Genomic DNA, 22,157 nt, shown 5'->3' on the forward strand with positions numbered 1-22,157 from the left:
GTCGGACAGACGGACAGCCGGACAGAGCCGGGCGCGCAGCGAGCTCCGGCTGCGCGGTGAGTGGCAACTTCGGGGGGGCGCGCACCCCCCCCCCCCCCCCCCCCGGCCGCTTCCCCCCCCCATCCGTTTCGCTCCCTTTTGACGGTTTTATTTCATTTTTTATTTCGGGGGTTTTGTTTCTGCCTTGATTTCGGTGATTATCCCTCCCGGCCCCGCTCGGGGGGCTGCGGGGGGAGCCGCAGCGTGCCGGACTTTTCCCCCCTTTGCGCGGTGCCCAGCTCCCTCCTCCCAGCCCGTCGCCATTTCTGGAGCAGGTTTTTTTTTTTTTTTTTTTTTTTTTTTTTTTTTTTCCAGGGAGCAGGGTTTTTTTTTTTTTTTCCTCTGTCGGGATCGAGCCTGGGCTTCGTGCAACGCCGGGCAGCGAGGTTTCACCCCCCCCGGTCCTCCCCCCCCCCCACCCCGACCCCTTCCCTTTCATTTCCATTTATTGCCCGGAGAGAGCCCGGGCTGCCCCCTGCGCCCAGGTACGCCTGCCGCCCCCCCTTCCTCCCCCTTTATCCATCTTATTTTTTTATTTTTTTTTAATTTTTTTGGGGGGGTGGAGGAGTGGGTGGTGTCCGGCTGCCCGTGCCCCGCTCCCGGATTTCACGCGAAGCGCCCCAAAAAGCCCCCAAACGGGAGGGGGGTACCCCGAAATGGGGCGAGCGCTGCCCCAGCCGGGAGGGGGGGTCCGGAGGGTGCTGGGGGGGCCCCGATGGGCAGCAGCCGATGGGGCAGCGCCCCCCGAGGCCTCTCCGGGTTGGGGGGGGGGGGTCTCGGTGCCCCCCCCGGCCCCCTAAAAGTGCTCCGGGAGTTGCTTGGAGCGGGGCTGGTGCTCGCCACCGGGCTGCCATGGAGCCGCGCTCCCGCTCCCCTTCCTTTCTCCCCCCCCTCCCCTCTCTCTCTTTCTTTTTTTTTTTTTTTTTTTTTTTTTTTTGAAGAGTTGAAAAGCCTGTTTACTTTTTGTCTTTGATGTTGGGAGGATCTGGTTTTGATTAGATCAATACTCCTTTTTTCTCTCTCTCCCCCCCCTCCCCACTCCCCCCCCTCCCCTCTCTCTCTCTCTCTTTTTTTTTTTTTTTTTTTTTTTTTTTTTTTCCCTTTTTCCCTTTGCAGAGAGGAGGCTCAGAGGATCCCCTGCTGACTTGAGCGAGAGGCAGGCGGAGGCGCAGGCGGCTCCTGCAGGATCTCCTCGCCCCTCTCCCCGCCGGGCTCCGGAGCCATGAGCAGCGCCGTGGTCCTCGCCCACCTCCCAGACCCCAGCAGCAGCTTCAGGGAAGACGCCCCCCGGCCCCCTGTCCCGGGGGAGGAAGGAGAGGCACCATGCCCGCAGCCCCCCAGCTCCTTCCTCGGGAAAAGCCAAAGCTTCAAGGCCATGCCGGTGCCTCCTGCCCCGAGGAGGAATGAGAACGGGCTCGGGGAGCCGGAAGGCAGCGCGTCTCCAGACTCCCCTCTGGCCAGATGGACCAAATCCTTGCATTCCTTGTTGGGAGATCAAGATGGTGCCTATCTTTTTCGGACCTTCTTGGAAAGGGAAAAATGTGTGGATACCTTAGACTTCTGGTTTGCCTGCAATGGCTTCAGGCAGATGGACCTTAAGGATACCAAAACTTTAAGAGTAGCCAAAGCTATATACAAAAGGTACATCGAGAACAACAGCATTGTCTCCAAGCAGCTCAAGCCTGCTACCAAGACCTACATAAGGGATAGCATCAAGAAGCAGCAGATAGATTCTATAATGTTTGATCAGGCACAGACTGAGATTCAGACTGTGATGGAGGAAAATGCTTACCAGATGTTTTTAACTTCTGATATATACCTCGAATATGTAAGGAGTGGAGGAGAGAATCCTGCTTACATCAACAGCAACGGACTGGGGAGCTTAAAAGTTGTCTGTGGCTATCTCCCGACCTTGAATGAAGAAGAGGAATGGAGCTGTGCAGACTTTAAAAACAAAATCCTGCCTTCGGTGGTTGGACTATCCAGCAAGACGTTGAGGGTTACAGCGAACGTCAGAGCTACGGAAACCATCGAGAGCGGCTACAGGTAAGGGAAGCCGTGGGACTTGTGCTCTGGGTGAACTTTGAGGACTTTGAGGCTGCTTTTGGAGAGGCTGGTGGGTGGCGAGCAGCGAGGCCGGGGAAGGCTGGGCTCGCAGGGGACACGGTGCTTCACGCACCTCCGAGTGCTGTGGAATTTGGGGGGCGTTGGCTTTTCCTTTTTTTTTTTTTTTCCCCTTCTCTGCAGAGGGAAAACAAGATACTGTGCTCTTGAGCTCTGTTGGCTCTCTCAGTTCTCTTATAGATCAAAAACTTCATAGCAACTATGTCCTCCGGACATACGTTAATTATTGGTTCAACTTTCAAACCTATTAAGCGCAGGAGTAGAGAGGATCACATAGACACATGAATAATGTAACCTACTCGTCCACCAACTTCACCATCAGCCAGCGTTTAACTACGTTGGTTATGTGGGAAGCAATTGTGCGGTCGTGGAGCAGGAAATGTATGCACTTACTACATCAAACTCTGCAACTTGCAGAAAATCTTCTTTTATTTTGGCGGTGGTTGTGTGATAGGCAGCCTCTCTCGGCGCGTTCGCGGTTGGTATCGTGTCAAAGCCATTTCGGGTGGCTTCGAGCCAACGTATACAGAGGGATACTTAATTTGGAGTGCTGAAGGTAGCGCAGACATCCCAGGTGTGGAGTAAGAGCAGGTCTTTGGTGCTCTCCTCTTGGCTGTGTACTCAGAGCTGAACTTGCGAGACGTGGTTGTGCCTAATGGCAGCTGGAGAGGATGGTGTGGGTTGTGGGATGGCACAGTCTGGTGCCCTCGGTAGGGGCATGTCTGCCACCCCGACCCCTTCCTTTTGTTGGAAGCAAAAGAAACGATGATGAGGTGAGGAGATGAGGGTGAGGAGAGCCAGAGCCCTCTCCGAGAGAAGGGGGATGGGGAAGAGAGACTCTGATGAGCAAATGATGAGTTGTATAATCCTCTGAAAATGTATTCTTTCCTCTCCCCACCCTTACCATAAATGTGGCTTGTTGAATCAGGGTTGAGAGGAGAGGGCTCTGCTGGCAGATGTGCGCTCCTGTCTGCTGGACGAGGAGTTTGGGTTTTGCTAGGGTAAGTGTTTGACATCTCGTTTACAGGAATTTTGAGAGCGTGTCTGTGATTCATGGACATCAAAGGGCAGCGGGCTGCTTTGGGCTGCGCTCTGCCTCGCAGGGGAGGCTGTGCTGGAGTGCTCTCTCCTCCTGCCCTGCAGAGAGCTTCCAGCTGTGCAGGGCTTCCTGGTGCGGGGCTGCGAGCCCGAGCCTCCTCCTGCCCCAGCAGGAGCTGGGAGGGCTCCTCCGAGCTGCAGGGGCGATGCTGTGGGGCTGAACGAGGCGGTTTTGGTCCTTCCCCTCTGCTGGAGGGGTGACAGCCGGCAGCGTGGGTGTGGGACGGGAGGGCCGTGGCCTCGGGGGCTCTCCTGCTGGGAGACGGCGCGGGGCGGAGGCGCCGCTTGGCAGCTGGCGTGTGGGGGACGTGGGGTTTTTGGGGGGATCCTCGTCTCGTGCCTCGCCGTGTCGCTGCCTGAGCAGCTGCTGCTCTGCAGAACCTGGTTTGAACTGCTGCCCCTCCGCCTGCTTTCCAGGAGGGGGATGTTGGATGCTTTTATCTTGCAGCCTTTGTTGGTGTTTGGAGCTGGAAGGGCTTGGGCTGTAATGTTCTAGCAGTGCTGCAGGCCCTGCTGAAAACCCACATGCTCCTTGTCCGTGAGAGCTCTCGCACAACTGTGGCTCCTTGCCCGATGAGTGCTGTGGGTTTTTTTTTTTTCCCCCCTTGCCTTTTATCCCTTTTCTTTTTGACCGAGGATTAGTGCAGCTTGCTCCTCACGCATCAGATCTACCCTCCCAGGACACGAGGTGGTGCCTTTGGCTTTGATCACCTTCTGTTGAGTTTCCAGGAGCGTTTGCTCTCCATGGGGCCAGGAGATCTCAATGCAAAGAGAGGGAGGTCAAGCTGAGATGCTTCTGGGTCCCTCCCCGAGCTGTCCGTTTGTGAAGCCACTTGTGCGTGCATGTGCTAGGAGCTGATGAGCATATGGACGGGCTATCTCTGATCGCTCAGCATTTAGGATTGCATTTAGGATTGGAGCTGAAGCTTACACATAGGCTTTCCTGGTGAGCGGCCAAACCACACCTCCCTCCTAGTATGTGCGATGGAATTGAAGGATTCCTGCTCTCCTCCCCAGCGTGTTATGTTCTGCAAGTGCTGTGCAAGCTCTTCCCACTTGCCTCAGTGGGTTTCGGTGTGACCAGAGCAGCAGAAGCCGGGCTGAGTGCACTTGATCCCAGGAGCTGAGCAATCTGGGGCCAGCCCAGCGTTTGGATGGGAGACCACCTGGAAAGCCCAGGGCACGGAGTCACGGCCAAAAGCATGGCAAGCTGGAGACCACAGAAACCAGGCGAGCTGCAAGACTTTGGCCCCAGCCCCAGCACCGGCCAGGAAGAGAAGTGAAGTGACAACACGTGCATGCGAATCACTGCCTGGTGTATCTGGAGCCCTAACACAGGAAATATTCTCCACTTAGAGAGCTCTCGTCCTTTTAGAGCGCCTGCCCTCCCCTGCGCCTTGCGGGGAGGTTAAAAGCGGCCTCCCCGCGCCGCCGAGAGCGTTGGACCTGGCCCCATTGTCCAGGAATTCCAGCTATTATTTATACGCGCTTCTAAATTTATCATGCACGAGTTTGTGTACACAGAGCCGGGCTCCTTCCTTTGCAGCGCCGCCGCACAGGGTGTTTTTGTTCAGGCCAAGGTGGACTCATCTGCCTCCCATTAAGCTCTGGGCTCTAACATCAGTGGGGCTGGCCTTGCTCGGGGAAGGCTGGGGCTTGCAGATGGCCTTCTGCCGGCTCCGAGGGCTTCCTGGCCTTTGAAAGAACCCGCCGGTGGAGCTCGTTTTGTGTGAAGTTATTGGAACCGAGTTTGGCTTCAATTATCAAAGTAAATGATGCCATTGTAAAGCTATGCTCCGAGCAGTGTTCTACAATTAGAGCATGGAAGCTGTGATTAACATAGTTTTGTTAAAATACACTTTTTTTTTTCACGTTTGTGCAGGCTTTTTTTTTTTTTTTCCTTTTTTTTGCCTTTAAACCTGTGATTGCCCGGTGATGTTTGTCCCAAGGAAACACTTAATGAGATTCAGTTTTGCCTCAAAACGCTCCTTGTAGATTTTCACTTCTCTCTGTGTAAACCTGGGGTTTGAACTGCCAGAGCGCTTTCATTTGGAGGAAGTAGAGTTTGGTGATTAAAAAAAACAAAACAAAACACTCTCTGCAACTGCACCTTCTAACAGGGGATAGCACCAAGAGCCCCTGAAATTCTCAGGGCCGTGCACCACCTCTGCTGTGCCCTTGGCCCAACGCAGCGCACGGAGCTGCCCGAGCATCAGGATAAGGGCAGTGGGGGAAACATCAGGCTGCCTTCTCAAAACTACAGAGCAACTGCTCCCTGACAGCTGAAAACACTTTGCATGTGGGGTTTGGAGGCTCTAGGGGGTGTGGGGGGGTGCCTGGGCGCAGCATCTGCAGCAGGAGCCCACCGCTCTCCCCTGGAATTTAAACCCCTCGCAGGCAGCTCGGTGCATCTGGGTGCAATTACTGGAGTAAGGTGGTCGAATTAAAATAAAAATTAAAGCGAGCAAACCGGCGGGGGCTGCTTTGCATAAAGTATGTGGGGGTTTCTGGAGGGTGCTGTGGCGAAGGGGGAGCTTTAAAAAAAATCGTAAACTTTGGGGGTTTTTGTGTCTGGGGTTTTGGGAGGTGATGCAGTGCTGCAGCCCGGTGCTGCCTGGGAAGATGAGTTAGTTCTGGCCACTTTCTCTAATTATATCTTCCCAAACGCTGCATTTGGACACACCTCCTCGCCCTGTGCCGTGTTCATACGGAGCCACTGCCTCCGCCCCCACCGCAGCTTCTCCAGCAATCGCATCCACGGGGAGAGCACAGCATGGCAGCACAGCCTGCCTGGGCATGGCAGCACAGACCCCTCTGGGCATGGCAGTGGTCCTGGGCTGGGGACCATCCTGCTCCACCGAGCCCCATGGTCCTCAGATGCTCTCCTTATACCTGAGCTGGTTTCAAGTCAAAGCCACGATGAGCTGCATCCCATGCAGTGAGCCCAGCAGCCCCCCGAGGACCTGGGCAGTGTCACGGGGACTCCAGAGTCCCCCTGACGCTGAGCAGAAGGCTGCACGTTTCTAGAGGAACTTTTCTGGAGTAGTAGTGGGATAACTTAGTGTTTCGCCCACATGTGGAATTAATTTATCTTTGAAGATTTAACTTCTTTCCTGTGGCATTCCTCGCTATCTCGTTTTTTGGTGTTTTTTTGTTGGTTTTTTTTTTTTTTTTGGCTATATATTTTTTAACATCTTGATCTCCTCATCAGAAACGTCTTGGCCTCCCTTGGAAAGGAATGCAGCCCCGGCTGGGCTGAATACCTGCGAGCAGCCCCAGCCCTGCGCCTCATACCAGAGAGGCCCATCAGCTCCCCCATGTTTCCCTCTCCTTTTTTTTTTTGCTTTTTTCATTATTTTTTTTTTAACTTCAGCCTTTGTAAAGGCTTCTGTTCTCCCGGTGGGGCAGGCTGGATGTTTGTGAGAGTGGAGCAAAGCCCGGGCAAGTGGGATGGTGATGGGGTGGGTGGCGATGGGGTGGGTAGCGGCAGGAGGGCTCTGCTGCTCCCCATTAGGGCCGCTCTGCTGCTCGCTTGCATCCAGCCCCGCCGTGGGGGTGGGGAGCTTGAAAGCCCATTAAAAAACCTGCCGAGCCTGCTGGCACATTCCTTAGGCCCCCAAGTCCTGGGTAAGTGGCCCTAATTATTAAAATCAGCAGTCCTTATCAGATGACAAGGCCCTTTGCTTTGATATACAAAGGCGGAAGCTTAACAGCCCCATCTTCCCTCGCAGAGGAACAAAATGTGCACCTTAACACGCAGCTTCAGAAGCTCCCTGCCTAATCCCCTTATCGCCTGCCCAAGATGATCCTATTGATCCTGGCTGGGACCTTGGGGGTGCTGGAGGTGGCCCCCAGCGGGCACAGGGACACCCGTTTTCCCCCACACGGTGACACTGCTGGTGCCACCACCGTGCCATCGCCTTGAATTCCTCGTGTCTGCTCCTGGGTGCTCAGCTCAAACACCCCTCTGGGGCTTTTTGGGTTTGCCAAGCCCGTGGTGTTGGTGTCAGTAACCATTAACTCGAGCTGCTGCCACCTTCCCCTTCAAAGCACCACCCACAGCACGCCGTGCTGGTCCTGCCCTCCCATCCTCCTCTCCCCTCACCCAACCCTAAGCATAATAAACCCCAAACCTAGGAAGTAGTTGATTCTCCTTAAATTGGGGCTCTTTATAGTGCGGGGAAGATGGCAGCCCTCTGGGAGGCCAGGGCAGAGGCAGTGGATGGTGGCTGTGGCCGAGCTCCCTGTGACACACGGTGGTCCTGCCCCAGCAGTTCTGGGCAGTTCTGTTGCAGGCCACACAGATACCACAACGGGTTCTCCCACAGGGCCCCTAACTCCTGCATTCAGTGCAGACTGAAGTATTTACTAGCTGGACCCTCAGCAGAGTGCAGTGGGACCTGAGCTCTGAGCTTCTTGATCTTGTGCTTGCTGATGCCAACAGCAGAGCAGCGCCAAGCTCTAAGGAGCAACTCTCTAAAGGGGTCAGAGCACCCAGGGGATTTAATTTTTTTGCCAGAGTGCTTCATGGGATTTTCTAAACTGCATGTCCAACGCCAAAAGCAACATCTTTAAGGTTGGTCTTTGGATGCTCTTAGACGCTGTGGACGGCTGGTTGCTCCCCAAGAGCCTGAGCAGCTGGTCCGTGGTTCCCAAAAGGAGAGTGCTGCCCTTAAACCTGTGTGTTGTCCTCCAGCACAAGCCTGACTGGTAACTGGACTCCTGTTTTGCTCATCCCTAGGTCCTTCAAGAGGAACGACCCCGTTAACCCCTACCATGTGAATTCCGGCTACGTCTTTGCCCCCGCAACGAGTGCAAACGACAGCGAAATATCCAGTGATGCCCTGACGGACGACTCCATGTCGATGACGGACAGCAGCGTGTGAGTATCCCGTCCTGCTCGGGCCCTTTGGGACGTGCCACCCCTAAATCCGTGCTGATAACGTGGTGGGGACTGGTGGGAGTGAGGGTCCTGCCAAACTGGGGGGCGTAGCGAGGCCTGGCAGCCTCGTGCTTCGTGCTGTCGCCGTAGGTGTTGGGTGGAGTGAGGTGGTGAACCCTCTGTTGGCTTTGTGCAGCTGCAGCTGAGCAAATGTATTTTCCCCTGTGCTGGTAGTGCTGCCTGACTAACCCAGGAGGGCATCTCCCTTTGCCTTCTGTCTTAAGGCCAGGCTTCCTTAACTAGCTATCAGTCATCAAAGAGAAGGAGATTGCTTCCTGTAGGAAGTACTTGCTGTAATTAAGGTTCATTGGTAATGGCAGAATGTACATTAATAGGGCCAGTGACCTGAAGGGGCAAATAGCTGCTCATCTAGTGTGGCTGGGGCAGTCTTCAAAGGGCCATTTGAATGGAGCTGCGTGGAGCAGGGCTGAGTGTGTTCGGAGGGTAGGGATGAGAGGTGGTTTTGTGGCTGAGCCCAGGAACTGCAGGATCTGTGCTTTCCTCCTGACTCTGCTGAGAAGTGTGCAGCTGGGAGTGCGGTGTGCGACTGTTCTTCCCCAGTTTGCCTTCCCCAGCAGGAGAGAAATGGGGCTTTTGTGTCTGGGGGTAGAAGAGACGGCAGGGCTCGCACAGTGCTCTTAAGGACCATTTTCTTCAACTGGATAGAAGGCAGATGCTTCCGTTTGTGTTTCATGATCTTCACTTAAGTACGAGTCCTCTAGAAAAACCAACCTGCCAGATAACAGCGCTGCGCTCTGCTCTCACCAGTGAAACTTCCCCAGTGCCTCTGTCACTTGTGGCCAGCGATTCCCGTGCTCCCCTCGGGGAGATTTGCATTCTGGGTTTTTTAAGTCAGCAGTGCTGCATGATGCTGCACAATGGAAAACAGGATTTACCAAAAATCCTTGATGCATAAACAAAAGCTTTTTTCTTTCTTTCTTTTTTTTTTTTTTTTAATGCACAAGTGTGTTTTGAACTGATATTATGGAAAAAAATAGTTTGTTGTCCCACTAGATTCCCTTATTGAACAATATTGGCATTAAATAAAAGAGCTGAATCATAGGGTGACTTCTTTATTTCTTCTTACTGGCTCTGGTTGTATGTGATCATGTGTCAACAGAGCATTCATTGGGTTAGTCATTTCTGGACCAGTGTAGGGTCACTTGGGATTCACAGGGCTAGGATTATACCCTCTCTTCACAGCAATGCCAATTGTAGGCCTTATACAGATGAGAGCACTGAGTGAGAAATAAAGTGCATGGTGGATGAAAGGCTTAACTGAATCGCTTTCAGCCCATTGTTAGTCCAGGGGAGCTTAGCGGGGATAAGAGGGTAGCAGCCCGCTTTGAAATTTCCTTGAACAAGTGAATAGGAGCTCCCCATAAAGCAGCGCATGAAAGAAGCCTGCCTGTTTTTTCCTGCCATAACAATAGCCCGTGCAGGCTGTGAGAGTTTGGGGAAGCTTGGCTGATTAAACTGCCCACAGCTCCAGGTTGGGGGGCGGCTGGAGGGGGGGAGCAGCCCTGCCAAAGGCCCGGGTCCTGCTGTGGAGCCACTTCCCCGGGCGTCCCCGCTCCATCTGCGGGGCTGGGGGCGGGCGGGTAGCGGGGCGGTTGTGTTTTGAGAGCCGGAGAGGTAAATTGGCACTTCTTGAGGCTCGGCTGAAGTATAAGGCTGATGTAAAACTTCCTTTACGGAGACGGAGGGCCGCTGCCAAGATGGCAGTAAAACATTTGGGATTAGTTCCTGGCACCTGGCTCTGCCGGCTCCTGAAGGCACTGTGCATGCGGTGGGGGCACCAGCCCCACGGCTCCTGCGGGCCGTGCCAGGGGGCTCTCCTGCTGCCAGGCTTTGCCACTTTTTCAGCAGGGGACCCGGTTTTATTCTGCTCCGCCAGGGCGAATGGAAATGAGTTCCTTTGGCTTGCGTTGGTATCGACTGAAGAGCAAAAACTTGTTCTGGAAAAGTCTGTCAGACATAACAGCAAAGGCAGTTTTTTAAAAAATATATCTAAAACCTCAACTGTGCCGGACTTTGGAGAGGTCTCCAAATAATGCACAAGCTGCCTTTTTTTATTTTTTTTTTTCTATGTTAGATGCCAGGGATCAGCCTGTGTGCCTATGTTTTGTAACAGCCACAAAGCATCATGCAAATGTATATTTCCATTTCTTGATTGGGGAGGGGGGGGGGAGAGGAAAGGGGATTTTTTTTTATTTGCTTATATCTTATTTATGGATTTACTTTGGACACAGGGGAATGCTGCTGAGCAAACTTCAAATATTACCTTATCTTACAAACCAGGCTTTTGATGTTGGCAAGATCAGAGGCTTGTTTCAGAGCCGTTGCCAAATGAAGATGGGAGTGAATGCATATGCGCATGAGTCTGATATTTCAAAGCAGCAGTAAAACTACATTCAGGTTAGGTCAGGCACATCTGAGTCAAAAGGCTAAGATAATTGGCTCAGCTTAAATGGCAGCTGACTGGGTAGAAGACTTCAAACTAGTATTTCCCCCAGAAACAGATTGGCTTAGCCCCAGCCTGGTTAGCTGAAATGTTTATAATTAAACTCTACTATTTAGTGCCTAAACCCTGTAGCTCCTCAGCCCACAGCCTTCAGTAGCCAAGAAGGTGAGTGCAAATGTTTGTTGCTGGAGCATGGGGAGAGGCTGCACCAAGAGGAGCACCTTCGTGCTTGGCATTGACCCTAAACCCGTGCTTTGTGCTGGAGCCTCTGGCAAAGCCCAGCCTTTTTGTTTTAAAGGCACTTTCTCCTCATCAAAGGGGGTCGGGGTTTTGCCCCTCACCGTATCTGTTGGCTGTACTGAGCCTGGCTCCAGCTCTGCCCGCCTGTCCCTCCTGCAGTAGGTGACCGCATTTTGTTCAGCCCTTCTAATCTGGCATTGTCCGTTCTCCCCCATTTCATGTGGAAGGCCCAGATTTAGAAAGCACTCATCAAACTGGCTATAAAAGTCCCTCCTCATTCTCCAGGCTGACTTTCCCAAGCTGCACTGCCTTCCCATCACAGTGAAATACCTTTTTTTTTTTTTTTTTTTTTTCCTTTAATTCTGCACTTCATTACAAGTTGTAAAACTCTTCTGACAAGGCAGGGCTGTAAAAGCAGGGAGCAGGAGGCTTGATCTGGGGCTCCGCTGTGCAACCAGAGGAGGTTTAGGGGAAAGGAGCGGCCTTCACACTGACCTGAACAAGGGCAGATCTTAAATAAAGAGAGGAGCCGCGCTCTTGAGTCGGCTGCTGCAGGGCTTCGCTTTTCTCCTCCTTTTCGAGCCACCCTGCCTGGCTCCTGTTGGAGCTCCTGCTCCTTCGCTCATGGACCAACCCTTTGGGCAGAGGTGGTCCCACAGCGCAGGGAACATGGGGACACCCCGCAAGGAGAGCTGCACCCAGCCTGGTACAAGGGCTGGGGATGTGGGGATGGCATCTCCTGCGGGCAGACCCAGCGGGAGGGAGGTGAGGAGCTCCTCCTTGTCCCTTGGTCGTGGCCTTGGGTGCTGAGCACAGACCCTCAGCATCCCCCCTGCGCTCCCCTCTGGGGCTGCCACTGATGGAGGACACCTCCTCTGCCATTGACTGCTAACGGGATTAGACCTTTCTGTATGGGTGCAGGTAATGTGCTCACCCTGGCGTTGACTTACCTTTCAAATGTCTGTTTTACTCATTATTCCCTGTAATGAAGGTCTTCCCTAAGAGACCTTCATCTCAGTAAGCCTCAGCGAACAGATGCTTCCCTGAAGGTGCAGCTCAGTTGGCTTTCACTCAGGATTTGCTCTTCCCCATCCTTCCCCCAGGCTCATGCAAGCACGTCAGGTGCCCACGCACGGAGCACAAACACTCGGGGGCCACCAGCAGCTGCGGTTGGTGGCCACGGCCAGCTGCCTCCCCACAAGGCAGCCCCGTGTTGTGCAGGGGGCACAATCAGCTCCTTTCACTTGGAGCACAATGCACGCTCACAGGCTGCGTCTGCAGGAGCCTGGTGATCATCTTGTGGCATCACAGACTGCCTGTGGGCTCCCAGCGTGCTCGCTCTCGTTATCAAGATTTTTCCAAGTTCACGAAGATGAATTTGTTCTGCTCTTTCACTCTGGGCTTTGCGACTTCGTCTTGCCCATCAAAACAGTCACTCCAAGAGCCACTGAAGGATTAGCTGAGCTCTTCATGAAGGCCTGAGACAGGGCGCTTCAACCCGTGAGCGTGGAGCGGTGGGATCTAGCCATCACCCCCAGACAAGGGACCTGACACCCCGGGGTGGCATCCCCTTGTGTGTCGGCTCTGGCCATGCACCCAAAACGTGTCTTCGCACCACCAGCATGGCCTGGGCACGCGGGGCTGCTGCTGCCTGCTCGGCCACCACAGCTTTCTGCTGTGCTGGGGATGAGTAAGGTGTGGGGGCAGAGGGATGAAAGGGACTGGGCCGGAGATCAAGGTTATTCCACGAGTCTGAGGGAAGGGGTGGCAGCAGACATTCAGGATTTCCAGGCACGCTCTTCTGGTTGTCCCCACTGTCTGCGGGAGGCCCTTTCATCCCAACTGAGGGAATTTTTTTATTTTATTTTGCGTGGCCGGATGAGAATGCCCCGTGTCGCCTCAAGCAGGCCGTGCAGTGCTCTCTTGGCACCCATGCTCCTCTCCTGGCCTCTCCTTGTGGCTTCCTGGCCATGAGGGGAGTGACGTTGTGCCGAAGGGCATGGCCCGTGTTTGCTTGCACCCTGCAGTGGCCAGCTGGTGCTGGGCAGCCCCAGGGCAGGAGAAACATCTCAGCAGCTTCAGTAGGGCTAGAGGTGGGGAGCAGCCCTTCGGTGGCCATCCACCGTCAGCCTCCTTCTTCTTGTTTCCGTAGTGCCCATGTCCCATGGGGTGGTTTAGGGCTAGAAGAAAGTTGTGGTCTCAGCCTAATTTGGCGGTGAGAATTGCAACAAAGCTGAAGGGCAAAAGCTTCGGCCTATCAGCGGAAGGGCCTTTCAGGGAGATGCCTCAGAAGTGAAGCTAATGGGATCTTTGGGGCCTCTTCGTGTGGAGTTGCCTTCAGCTTGCTGCTCAGCCATGCAGATGGTGGCACAGCCCCTTCCCGAGCTGCCAGGTGACTTATCCTGGCCTCAGGTGACATCCAGGGCACTTGGGGCAGCTGGGAACAGGGGCCTGGAGCAAGCCCAGGGTATTTTAGAGCCGATGGAGAACTGGCTGGGTTAGGGCCCGGGGTGATGGCGTGGAAGCCAGGCTGATCTGCCGTGCCGTGCCTCCAAGAGCCCCAGCTGACGGTGACCTCTCTTCCGTGTGCAGAGATGGGATCCCCCCGTACAGAATTGGGAGCAAGAAGCAGCTCCAGAGGGAGATGCATCGGAGCGTTAAGGCCAACGGTCAAGTTTCTCTACCTCATTTTCCGGTAAGTTCAGGTGGGAGCTGCAGGGCCTGGGACAAACCCCTGGGATGTTGGAACACGTGGAGGGACGGGAGCAGGGGAGGGGCGCGTTTCCATCCTTGCCCAGTGCCAGAGCTTTCCAGGAAAGACCTTGCTCAGCATCAGGCAGGAGCCGTGTGCTTTCAGCATCCTTGCAGAAACCCGCTTACGCACAGGCGCATCTGGTCATCACCTGAAAGCCAGGTGCTAATTAGGGCTCTTCCATGGCACTGAATTTGCCCTCCTGGTCTAAATTCAAGCATGGATGCTCTGGTGAGGTCCGGCAGAGCGTCGGCTGCAGGTGCAGGAGCCGGGCACCGCCTTGACACCTCCTCGGTGCCGCACGGACCAGGGTTTGCCTTGCGCGCATCACCCTCAGCCTTCAAAAGCACCCCATGTGTCAGCTGGCAGGAAGGAGGCTCTCCCGAAAGAGAAACATTTGCAGCAAATATGTGCCTTCAGAACTCTCGCTGCCTTGCTTTGAGGGGGTCCAGTTCGTGGAGCTGCCTCGCTCTTGAAAATTAACTCGCTGACTTGCTAATTCAGTTGACTCGCAGGCTCCTGATTCCTGCAGTGAATAAACTGTTTACACAGACAAGTATAAACTTATCTTGTCTTGAGATTAATATGCTAAAATTCCTCTTTCTGCTGTCTTAAGCAGCAAGAAATCATAGATGATATTTCTGGTGGAGGGGGGTGGTTTATGTGGTTTTTCTTTTTGGTATTTTTTTTCCCTTCCTCCATAAAGAAAGTTCTATAGCCTGAGCTTGTAAATTAGATTATTTTGTCCCAGGGCGTGCAAATCGACTTTCTCTGTAAGGCAGTGCTTTGATCAGGGACTGAATAGAGCCAGCTTGTGTAAGAGTGACAATTTCCAGCAGAGTGGCCTTTTTCTACCCTCACATCATTTCTGGAGCTAAGTGGTTGCCGGAGAGAGGCCCCACCTCATCTGGTGGGTAGTATGTGAAAGAGTTGGCAGTTCAGCTTTCTGCTTTCAGCAAAAAAAAAAAAAAAAAAAAGGAAAGAGTGAAAGTAGGGGTGAGGGGAGTGGAGTGGGGGTGCGTGGGGGTGGCAGGAAGGAGGGGAGAGTCAGGTGGGTGCTTTCTTTTTCCCTTCCTCCCCCCCCCCAATTTGCCTACCATGTTTGCTTCTTTTGGCAGAAATTCTCGTTTTGCCTTTTTATATTCTGCACTTGATTTGGAGATGTTCCCTTTTTCCCTTGATAGATCTGCTTGAGGCAGCCAAGCTCAGCAGTGTAGCACCGCTAGCCTGCAGCAGCTTTCTTCATTTTCTGTACAAAGAGATGGAGGGGGGGGAAGAGATCTAGGACACTGTTGAGACAACACTACCTCAAAGGTGCCCAGTGTGTAGCCAGGAAATAAATTACCAGTACTTCTCTGATCTGCAACCGTTTGACTTCTTTTTTTTTTTTTTCTTTCCCTTTTTCTCCCCCATCTTATTTTTTTTAATTTCCAACTCCTTTCTGTTTATACTCACTTTATTCCTTGAGTTAAAGTCTCTCCCTCCCACCTCAGAGGTTTTTTTTTTTTTTTTTTTTTTTTTTTGATGTTTGACAACAGTCTTTGAAGATTTTCTACTTCAGAGTAGCTACTGATGGGCTGGTTGTACTACAGAGAGAACAAGCGGGGGTTCCTCAGAGTGCGACCAACTGCTCCTGCCGAAGGCAAACGCTGGTGGGGAGGATGTCACTCCATGAGGCCACAGCACTAGCTCATAAAAATCCAGAGCAGACCATGCCTAGTTGCGGTCGTCTTTTTCATCCAAACATGGATACACAACAAGCGTAGCGGGGCCGGCGATGCTGCTCCGGCTAAGCGCCCGCGCCCCGCGCCGCCCGCTAAACATGCCTTGTGCCTTCTGTCCCCGCTCCTTGTAGAGGACCCACCGGCTGCCCAAGGAGATGACCCCGGTGGAGCCGGCTGCCTTCGCTGCGGAGCTCATTTCCCGGCTGGAGAAGCTGAAGCAGGAGCAGGAAACCATGGACAGTCTGGAGGAGAGGCTGCAGCAAATCAAGGAGGTAGGAGGATTAACCCTGCTGGGACCGGGCAGAGATCCCGCATGCTGCTGGGCTGGGGGAGGCAGCGGGGCCGTATCCTGCCTGCTCTGAGGGCACAGGGGGGAGCGCAGCTCCCGTGGGATGGCTCTGCGGTGGGCAAGCCAGGGTGGGGATGTCCCAGCTTGTGTCTCGCTGACTCCCCAACCTCTTCAATTATTCCTCACCAATGCTTCACCTCCAGGACGAGGAGAAGGAGGGCTCGGAGCTCCCTGCCAGCCTGCAGAGCAGTCGGGAGGTGGCGAACCCCCAGCACCCACAGCACCCGCTCTCGCTCCTGCCGTCTGGCAGCTACGAGGAGGACCCCCAGGCCATCTTGGACGAGCACCTCTCCCGCGTGCTGAAGACCCCCGGCTGCCAGTCTCCTGGCATGGGCCGGCACAGCCCCCGCGCCCGCTCCCCCGATCGCCTGCCAGGAGGCAAGCTGCAGCCTGGAGTGGCCTCGCCGGCCGCCTGCACCCTCCTGGGTAAGGGATTTATCACCAAGCAGACCACCAAGCACGTCCACCACCACTACATCCACCACCACGCCGTACCCAAGACGAAGGAGCAGATCGAGGCGGAGGCGGCTCAGCGGGCGCAGTGCTGCTGCCCTGCCGGCAGCGACTACTACTGCTTCTCCAAGTGCAAGGGCCACCTGAAAGGCACGGACCCACCTCTCCCTCCACTGGAGCCCTTCGGGTAAGCCGCGAGCCTTTCTCCATCCCACCCACCCAAAAGACATCAGCCCACCCCCTTCTCACAGTGGGATCACTTGGGTGGGTGGGTTGTGGTCGGTGCTGCTCGGGGTGCGTGGGGCAGAGCAGGTGACTAACCACGGGCTCGTGTCCCCTTCTGGCCACCAGCAGGACGGGCACGCTGACCAAGAGGCCGGGCAGAGGAGCGGAGAGCGTCGCCCTGCCGGCTGGGGACGGGGGGCTGCCCGGCCCCGGAGGGGTGCAGCTACCTGGCGGGGAGGCGGACAGGGCGCAGAACGTCTGGCAGTGGATGCTGGAGAGCGAGAGACAAAATAAGCACAAGCCCCATAGGTAAATACGCAGCTGTCTACAGCAATATCGCTCCCGGTAAATATTTATATATTACACGGGCTGTCTATTTTTACAATCGCTAAAAACAAATGAGACTCTTTGCTCCTCCGGTTTAATATAAAAGCTGTTCCGCAGAACCAGAAAAACCACAAAAATGTCATGTTTTTGGCAATAAACCTCCTTTCATGTTATGACAGACTTTTGAGAGGGAGCGAGCAGAATAGGAGCTGCTATTAAAGTCATATTTTCCAGCTTTTCTAACCCGACTTCTTCCCCTCCCCAAGCACACAAAGCACAAAGAAGGCCTACAGCTCCGACTTCGCCAAGGGGGCCCCCAGCGAGCGCCCCGGCCGCCACCACCCCTGGGGGACCGGCAGCCACCCGCGGGGGGTGCAGCCCGCCCACCCCTTCGTCCAGGACCCCACCATGCCCCCGCTCACGCCGCCCAACACCCTCGCCCAGTTGGAGGAAGCGTGTCGTCGGCTCGCCGAAGTCTCCAAGCCTCAGAAGCAACGGTAACGGCGGCAGGAGAGACGGGGTGACCCCAGCTGGGTTTGGTGCTGGGATCTGGGGAGCGGTAGGGGGTTTGCCCAGGGTAGGAGTGTCAGCCAGGGGTGTTTGCTGGGTGCTGGTTGTGCTCTTCACCCAAACGGAGGCTGGGAGCTAGCAAGGCTGCAGCAGGCGTGTGTGAACGTGTGGACGGTGCCTTCCTCACGGTGTAGGTAGAGGTCCAGATCAGGAATGGGGCTGGACCGTGGGGATGCATGACGGCACAGCTTGGCCAAGCCCCAAGGATGAGCCTCCTTATTCCAACCCCACCCTACCCCGGCACAAATAGTTTGAATCCTAGGCTATTACTTCCACTCTTTTGATGGCTGTAATTTGCCCATTTTTCCTCTGGGCCGGACTCCAGCTACATACCAAGTGGAGAATTGGACTGGTTATCATTCATTTGGGTATGGAAGGATCATTAGCCCACAGCATTTTTAATTCTTCCTTTGATTGTTTACAACATATGAGGGTTGATACAAAGAGCGAACTTAACGACCCACAGGAGATTTCAATTAAGCAGATCGTATTTCAACAATTTTTAAAAAGATCTTTTTCTTTTTTTTGTCTCCTCTCCCCCATTTGTTCCCCCCCCCCCAACTTCAGATGTTCAACCTCAAATCAGCAGAGGGATCGAAACCACTCAGCTGCTGTTCAGGGGGGAAACACCCCTTTTTGCAATGCAAGTCTAATGACAGAAGAGTGAGTATTGCACATGGATAAAAGGATTGGGAAATATATATATTATAATAATTTTATTTTCATTAAATAGATTGTGCTTTGAAAAGAGGGAAAATTTTTATATCTGAAGTTTTAGTCTTTCAAACATTCTTCTTAAAGAAAGAACAAAACATTTTCAAATCTTGTCTCTGGCTCTTTTTAACTGGCATTCCTGTAAAGTGGACAAAGATTGGATTAGTCTAATTACAGGATGGTTCTTTTAACAAGAAATCTGCTACAGAGAGGTCTAAAATGGCCTAAATAATTAAAGTTTTCTTTCTTACCCTCTTCATCTTAAGCAATGAGTAATGTTTGAAGTCCAGACTGAGCCACCTGACTAGAGCCTTTCATTTTTAATTGGTTGACCTTAAGTCCACCAGCTGTCTTTGCTAGCAGCTTTTTTTCTGAAGCCACTCTACAAAGACTTAGAACAAATTAGGAAGACTAAATTACTGCGGACTAACACTTTGTGACCTTTTGACATGCCAAGTGTACATTGCCTCAGCAGCAGTTGTAGATTTGGCTGCATGGCATTCACCAGAGCATTGCCATTTTGCTGTGTAATATTGTTTTAATTATTCTTTAAGAAGGGTTCCTTACTTTCAAACGACAAGATCCGGTTAATTTTATCCTTGCTGTTCCTGAGTAAAAATAAGATCACCTGTGTACTTCAGGTGAAAAAGTCTTGGAGTAATTTTACTGTTAGCTGTTGCTGGTTGCAGGTACATTTGTGCATGAGAAAGGAGCTTGTCAGATGCTTTGTGTGAAGGCAGATGAAATGAATCTTTTAAAATCAGACATGTACAGTGCTTGGGCCTGGGAGGTGCTTAGCCCGTGGTGAGCCCTATGCACGCTCATCTGGACCTTGGTCCTGATTTTACAGCAAGTTCCTAACCTCAGTTCTCCCCTCCACAAACTGGGACTGAGTCTCTGCAGCTCAGATGCACCCTGAGGCTGGGCGCTTTGTGATGCTGATATTTCCACCATCAAAGCAACCAGGAGCTGCTGTCAGAGCCCAGCATCCCACAGGGCTAAGTGCTGTGCAAACACAGCATGACAAATTCACCTCGAGTACAGGAATATCTGACTTTCAGGTCACACCCACTGTATTTCTGACCAGCATTACGTGGAGACTGAGCGCAGTGAAACTGCTTGTTCTCAAGTGGAAAAATAGAGTTTTTGTGTGTGTTGTTTTTGTTTTACAGTCACAAAGAGCCAAAGAAACTCCCGGTTGTTCACACCTCTCAGTCTAGTGAGTTGGTTGTCACCTATTTTTTTTGCGGAGAAGAAATTCCCTACAGGAGAATGTTAAAGGCCCAGAGCCTGACACTTGGGCACTTTAAAGAGCAGCTGAGCAAAAAGGGAAATTATAGGTAAGAATCTTTCTCATTTGTTTGTTCTTTCATGTACTGAAATAAGACAAAAGAATCAGCAGATATTTTTGCAGATCTGCCCACAGCAACACATTTACATCACCTTTTGGAGCCTGCAGCTTTTCTATTCTTATTCTCTTCCCACTCAAACCAAGAGCAGCTTGGAGATGGAGCAATGGGACAGGCTGCACTCCCTGAGCAGCAGCTTGCCTACTGGGCCACCTCCTCTCCTTCTCCCTCCCCTGCCTCTTTCCAAGTTGCATAAACACGCAGGCTGCCAAGCCTTGTGCTACAGCTCTGGTCCAAAAAAGCTGACTACCAGGTGAATACCTCACCTTGCAGGGAAGGCCTGGAGCCCCTGGAGTGGGGTGGGTCGTGGGGTTTGCTTTACAAACCAGGGGCATCAACATTCGTACTGGTTCTGTCCTCCTGTTGCTACTATATTATTTTTTGGTGTGTGTTTGTAAAATGGGCACAAGGCCACCCCTGTCCCACAGCTCCTGGTGTTTGTTTGAATAGTGTTGCTGTAAATCCAGTAAGTGGAAGGCTGGGATACGCTTCTGAGCAGACAGGTAGCTGAGGTGCAAGCCAGTTTGTTTCAGCTCTTCAAAAGCCTTTTCTCTTTGTTAGGGGAAAAAACACTGCCCTGTGGGGAAAAATCCACCATTGATACTGGGTTTTTCCTCAAACAGCACCAGTGAACCCTGTGTGTCTGGTTTCCAGGGCCCAGTTTAGCCAGTTTGCTCCTTCCTTGCTCTTGTTCCCATGGCAGTATCTTTGTTGGCTGTTTTTTTGCTGTAATCTCCCAGTGGATTTGGGTGCTAGTGGGATCATCTGTCTGCCACTTCTTGTACAGGCTGTGCGGGGGGTGAAGATCCAGCTTTAAGGTTTGAATTTGCACTGAATTTGGCACTTCTTCAAAGAGCCAGGCAGCCTGCCCTGTAACTGGCAGCCTTGGATTTAACCTCCAAATGGTCATTTTGTTTTGTTAAGAGGACTTTCCAGCTGGTGCACCATGGCTGGCTTCCCTTTAGCTTTGGAAACTCTACCTATGCAGCTCAGAAATCACCCTGGGGAGCTCTCAGGCTGGAGGGTGCTGAGCTGGGGTCTGTCTCTGGATGCTGCCCAGTGGGGCTGGGGCTGAAATGTTGCCAATCCTGCCCCCAAATCATCTTTGCAGCCCGCCCAGCTGCCATCAGATGGCAGCAACCTGCAAGTACACCCAACCTGGACAACCTCCAGGCTAGGTGCTGGTGTTCCTTGCACCCTTGCACCACTTCTCAGCTTTTACAGTCTCGCACTGCCCACCGTGCATTTCCTCTCACTACAGACATGGATGCAGCCCCGTAACCCAGTTGCAGCCCAGTTTGCTCAGCCTCACCATGATTTGCTGCTGCTCTGTTCTCTGTGGCTGTAGTACCCCTCTATACACCACCCCCTCTAAAAAAAATAATCTTTTTTTGTGTGTGTGTTTGTTTTCTGTGACAATTTTTGTGCGATGACTGAGTGCTGGAGTGGGATCCTAGAACCTCTGTGGCCTGAAAGCCCCTCCAGGTGCAATTATTTGTGCCTTGTCAGACTGTAATTACTTTAGAAAATGTTTTTAAGTGACTGACAAGGATGAAACAATGTTTTGCTTAGATCTCACCCCTTTACACCTGGGTAAAGACAATACTGAAATTTATAAAAGGAACTTGGGTACGTGCCCAGTATTTTATCTTGCACAGACACAAGGTGAAACTAATTACACAAATGTGTGTACCTCCAGGGAATCATTTTGATCTAAGCTTTGACTTTTGGCTGGACTTTGAGTGAAACTGCGGGTGACCTTCAGGGAAGAGGGCCGCAGTGCCCAGAGTAGCGTGTGTGTTACGGGGAGGCACTAACTAGGCTGCTTTGGTCACATCTGGCATTGATTTCTTTTTAAGGCACATTTAATAAGCATGTCTTTGAAGCCTTTGCCTTTCATTTAATGCACAAAGACATGCATAAATGCTCGACTCTCCAAATTCTTTATTGATTGAATCAGTTTGTGAGGCGGGTACCTCGGGCCCTGTCACTGCTCCTCCTCGAAGCCGAGGCCTGCGCCCGCTGGGCCATGGGGCAGCCCCGCAAAAAATTGCTGCTTTGCTTTCCCCACCCTGCCCCCCCCCCCCCAAAAAAAAAGAAGGAATTAAGCAGTGATTTAATACTGATGGCGTTAACAAAAAACAAACACACACACACACAAAAACTGGGTGGTGTCGGGTAATCTTAACATGGCAGTGGTTCAAAACAGAGCTGTAACACCAGGCCTGCTCGGCTCTATTGGTGCCAGATGTCCAAAAAAAAAAAAAAAAAAAAGAAAAGCAAGGCTTGCCACATAAAATATGTTTCAATGGAAAGCCCATTTCTGAGCAAATAAGAGCAGAGCGACTTGTTTGAAGATGTTGTGGGGGAGGACTTTGCTTTGCCTCCTCTCCTTTTTTTTTTTTTTCCCCTTTTTTTCTGTGAAATAAGGTTGTAATTATGTAAAAGGTCATAGCGTGTTTTCTCAAATAAAAATTTTGTAAACACAGCCAGCACTTCAGCTTGTGGAGGAAGTTATTGGGAAGAACGGCTGTTATCTGGAGAGGGGCGGAGAAGGGGAAAGGGAAGAGAAAGTTCTTTGTAATTCATTCAAACTTTCCTTGTTTTTTTGGTTTTGTTTCAAGCCCGCTGGCCTGGGGAATTGTGGCCTTGACCTGCAGCATTAACGGTGGTGGGAGTTGTGCCATTGCCTTCAGTGAGCGCAGGCTGTGAGGAACTTAAATGAGA

General features: G+C 52.5%; 1 protein-coding gene and 1 long non-coding RNA gene across 4 annotated transcripts in view; one reads left to right on the forward strand and one right to left on the reverse strand.

Moving 5' to 3' along the window:
• The window catches only part of AXIN2 (axin 2), a 24,912-nt gene continuing 2,755 nt past the window's right edge, over positions 1-22,157 (forward strand). Inside the window, exons 1-10 of one of the 3 annotated variants that reach the window (XM_032199784.1) lie at positions 1-56; positions 1,156-2,085; positions 8,003-8,143; positions 13,500-13,602; positions 15,515-15,655; positions 15,876-16,372; positions 16,537-16,719; positions 17,004-17,234; positions 17,875-17,970; positions 19,194-19,361. In XM_032199784.1, coding sequence (XP_032055675.1) covers positions 1,262-2,085; positions 8,003-8,143; positions 13,500-13,602; positions 15,515-15,655; positions 15,876-16,372; positions 16,537-16,719; positions 17,004-17,234; positions 17,875-17,970; positions 19,194-19,361 — 2,384 coding nt within the window. In that variant the 5' untranslated portion in view covers positions 1-56; positions 1,156-1,261. Of the gene's footprint in view, positions 57-500; positions 525-1,155; positions 2,086-8,002; positions 8,144-13,499; positions 13,603-15,514; positions 15,656-15,875; positions 16,373-16,536; positions 16,720-17,003; positions 17,235-17,874; positions 17,971-19,193; positions 19,362-22,157 lie in introns of those variants that run through there. The other 2 variants (XM_032199786.1, XM_032199785.1) reach the window with 2 other exon arrangements.
• The window catches only part of LOC116496580, a 25,943-nt gene continuing 21,835 nt past the window's right edge, over positions 18,050-22,157 (reverse strand). Inside the window, exon 3 of the long non-coding RNA XR_004254030.1 lies at positions 18,050-18,160. This is a non-coding gene — a long non-coding RNA (uncharacterized LOC116496580). The remainder of the gene's footprint in view (positions 18,161-22,157) is intronic.

The sequence above is a fragment of the Aythya fuligula genome, chromosome 18, assembly GCF_009819795.1.
Source record: "Aythya fuligula isolate bAytFul2 chromosome 18, bAytFul2.pri, whole genome shotgun sequence".
Classification (NCBI taxonomy): domain Eukaryota; kingdom Metazoa; phylum Chordata; class Aves; order Anseriformes; family Anatidae; genus Aythya; species Aythya fuligula.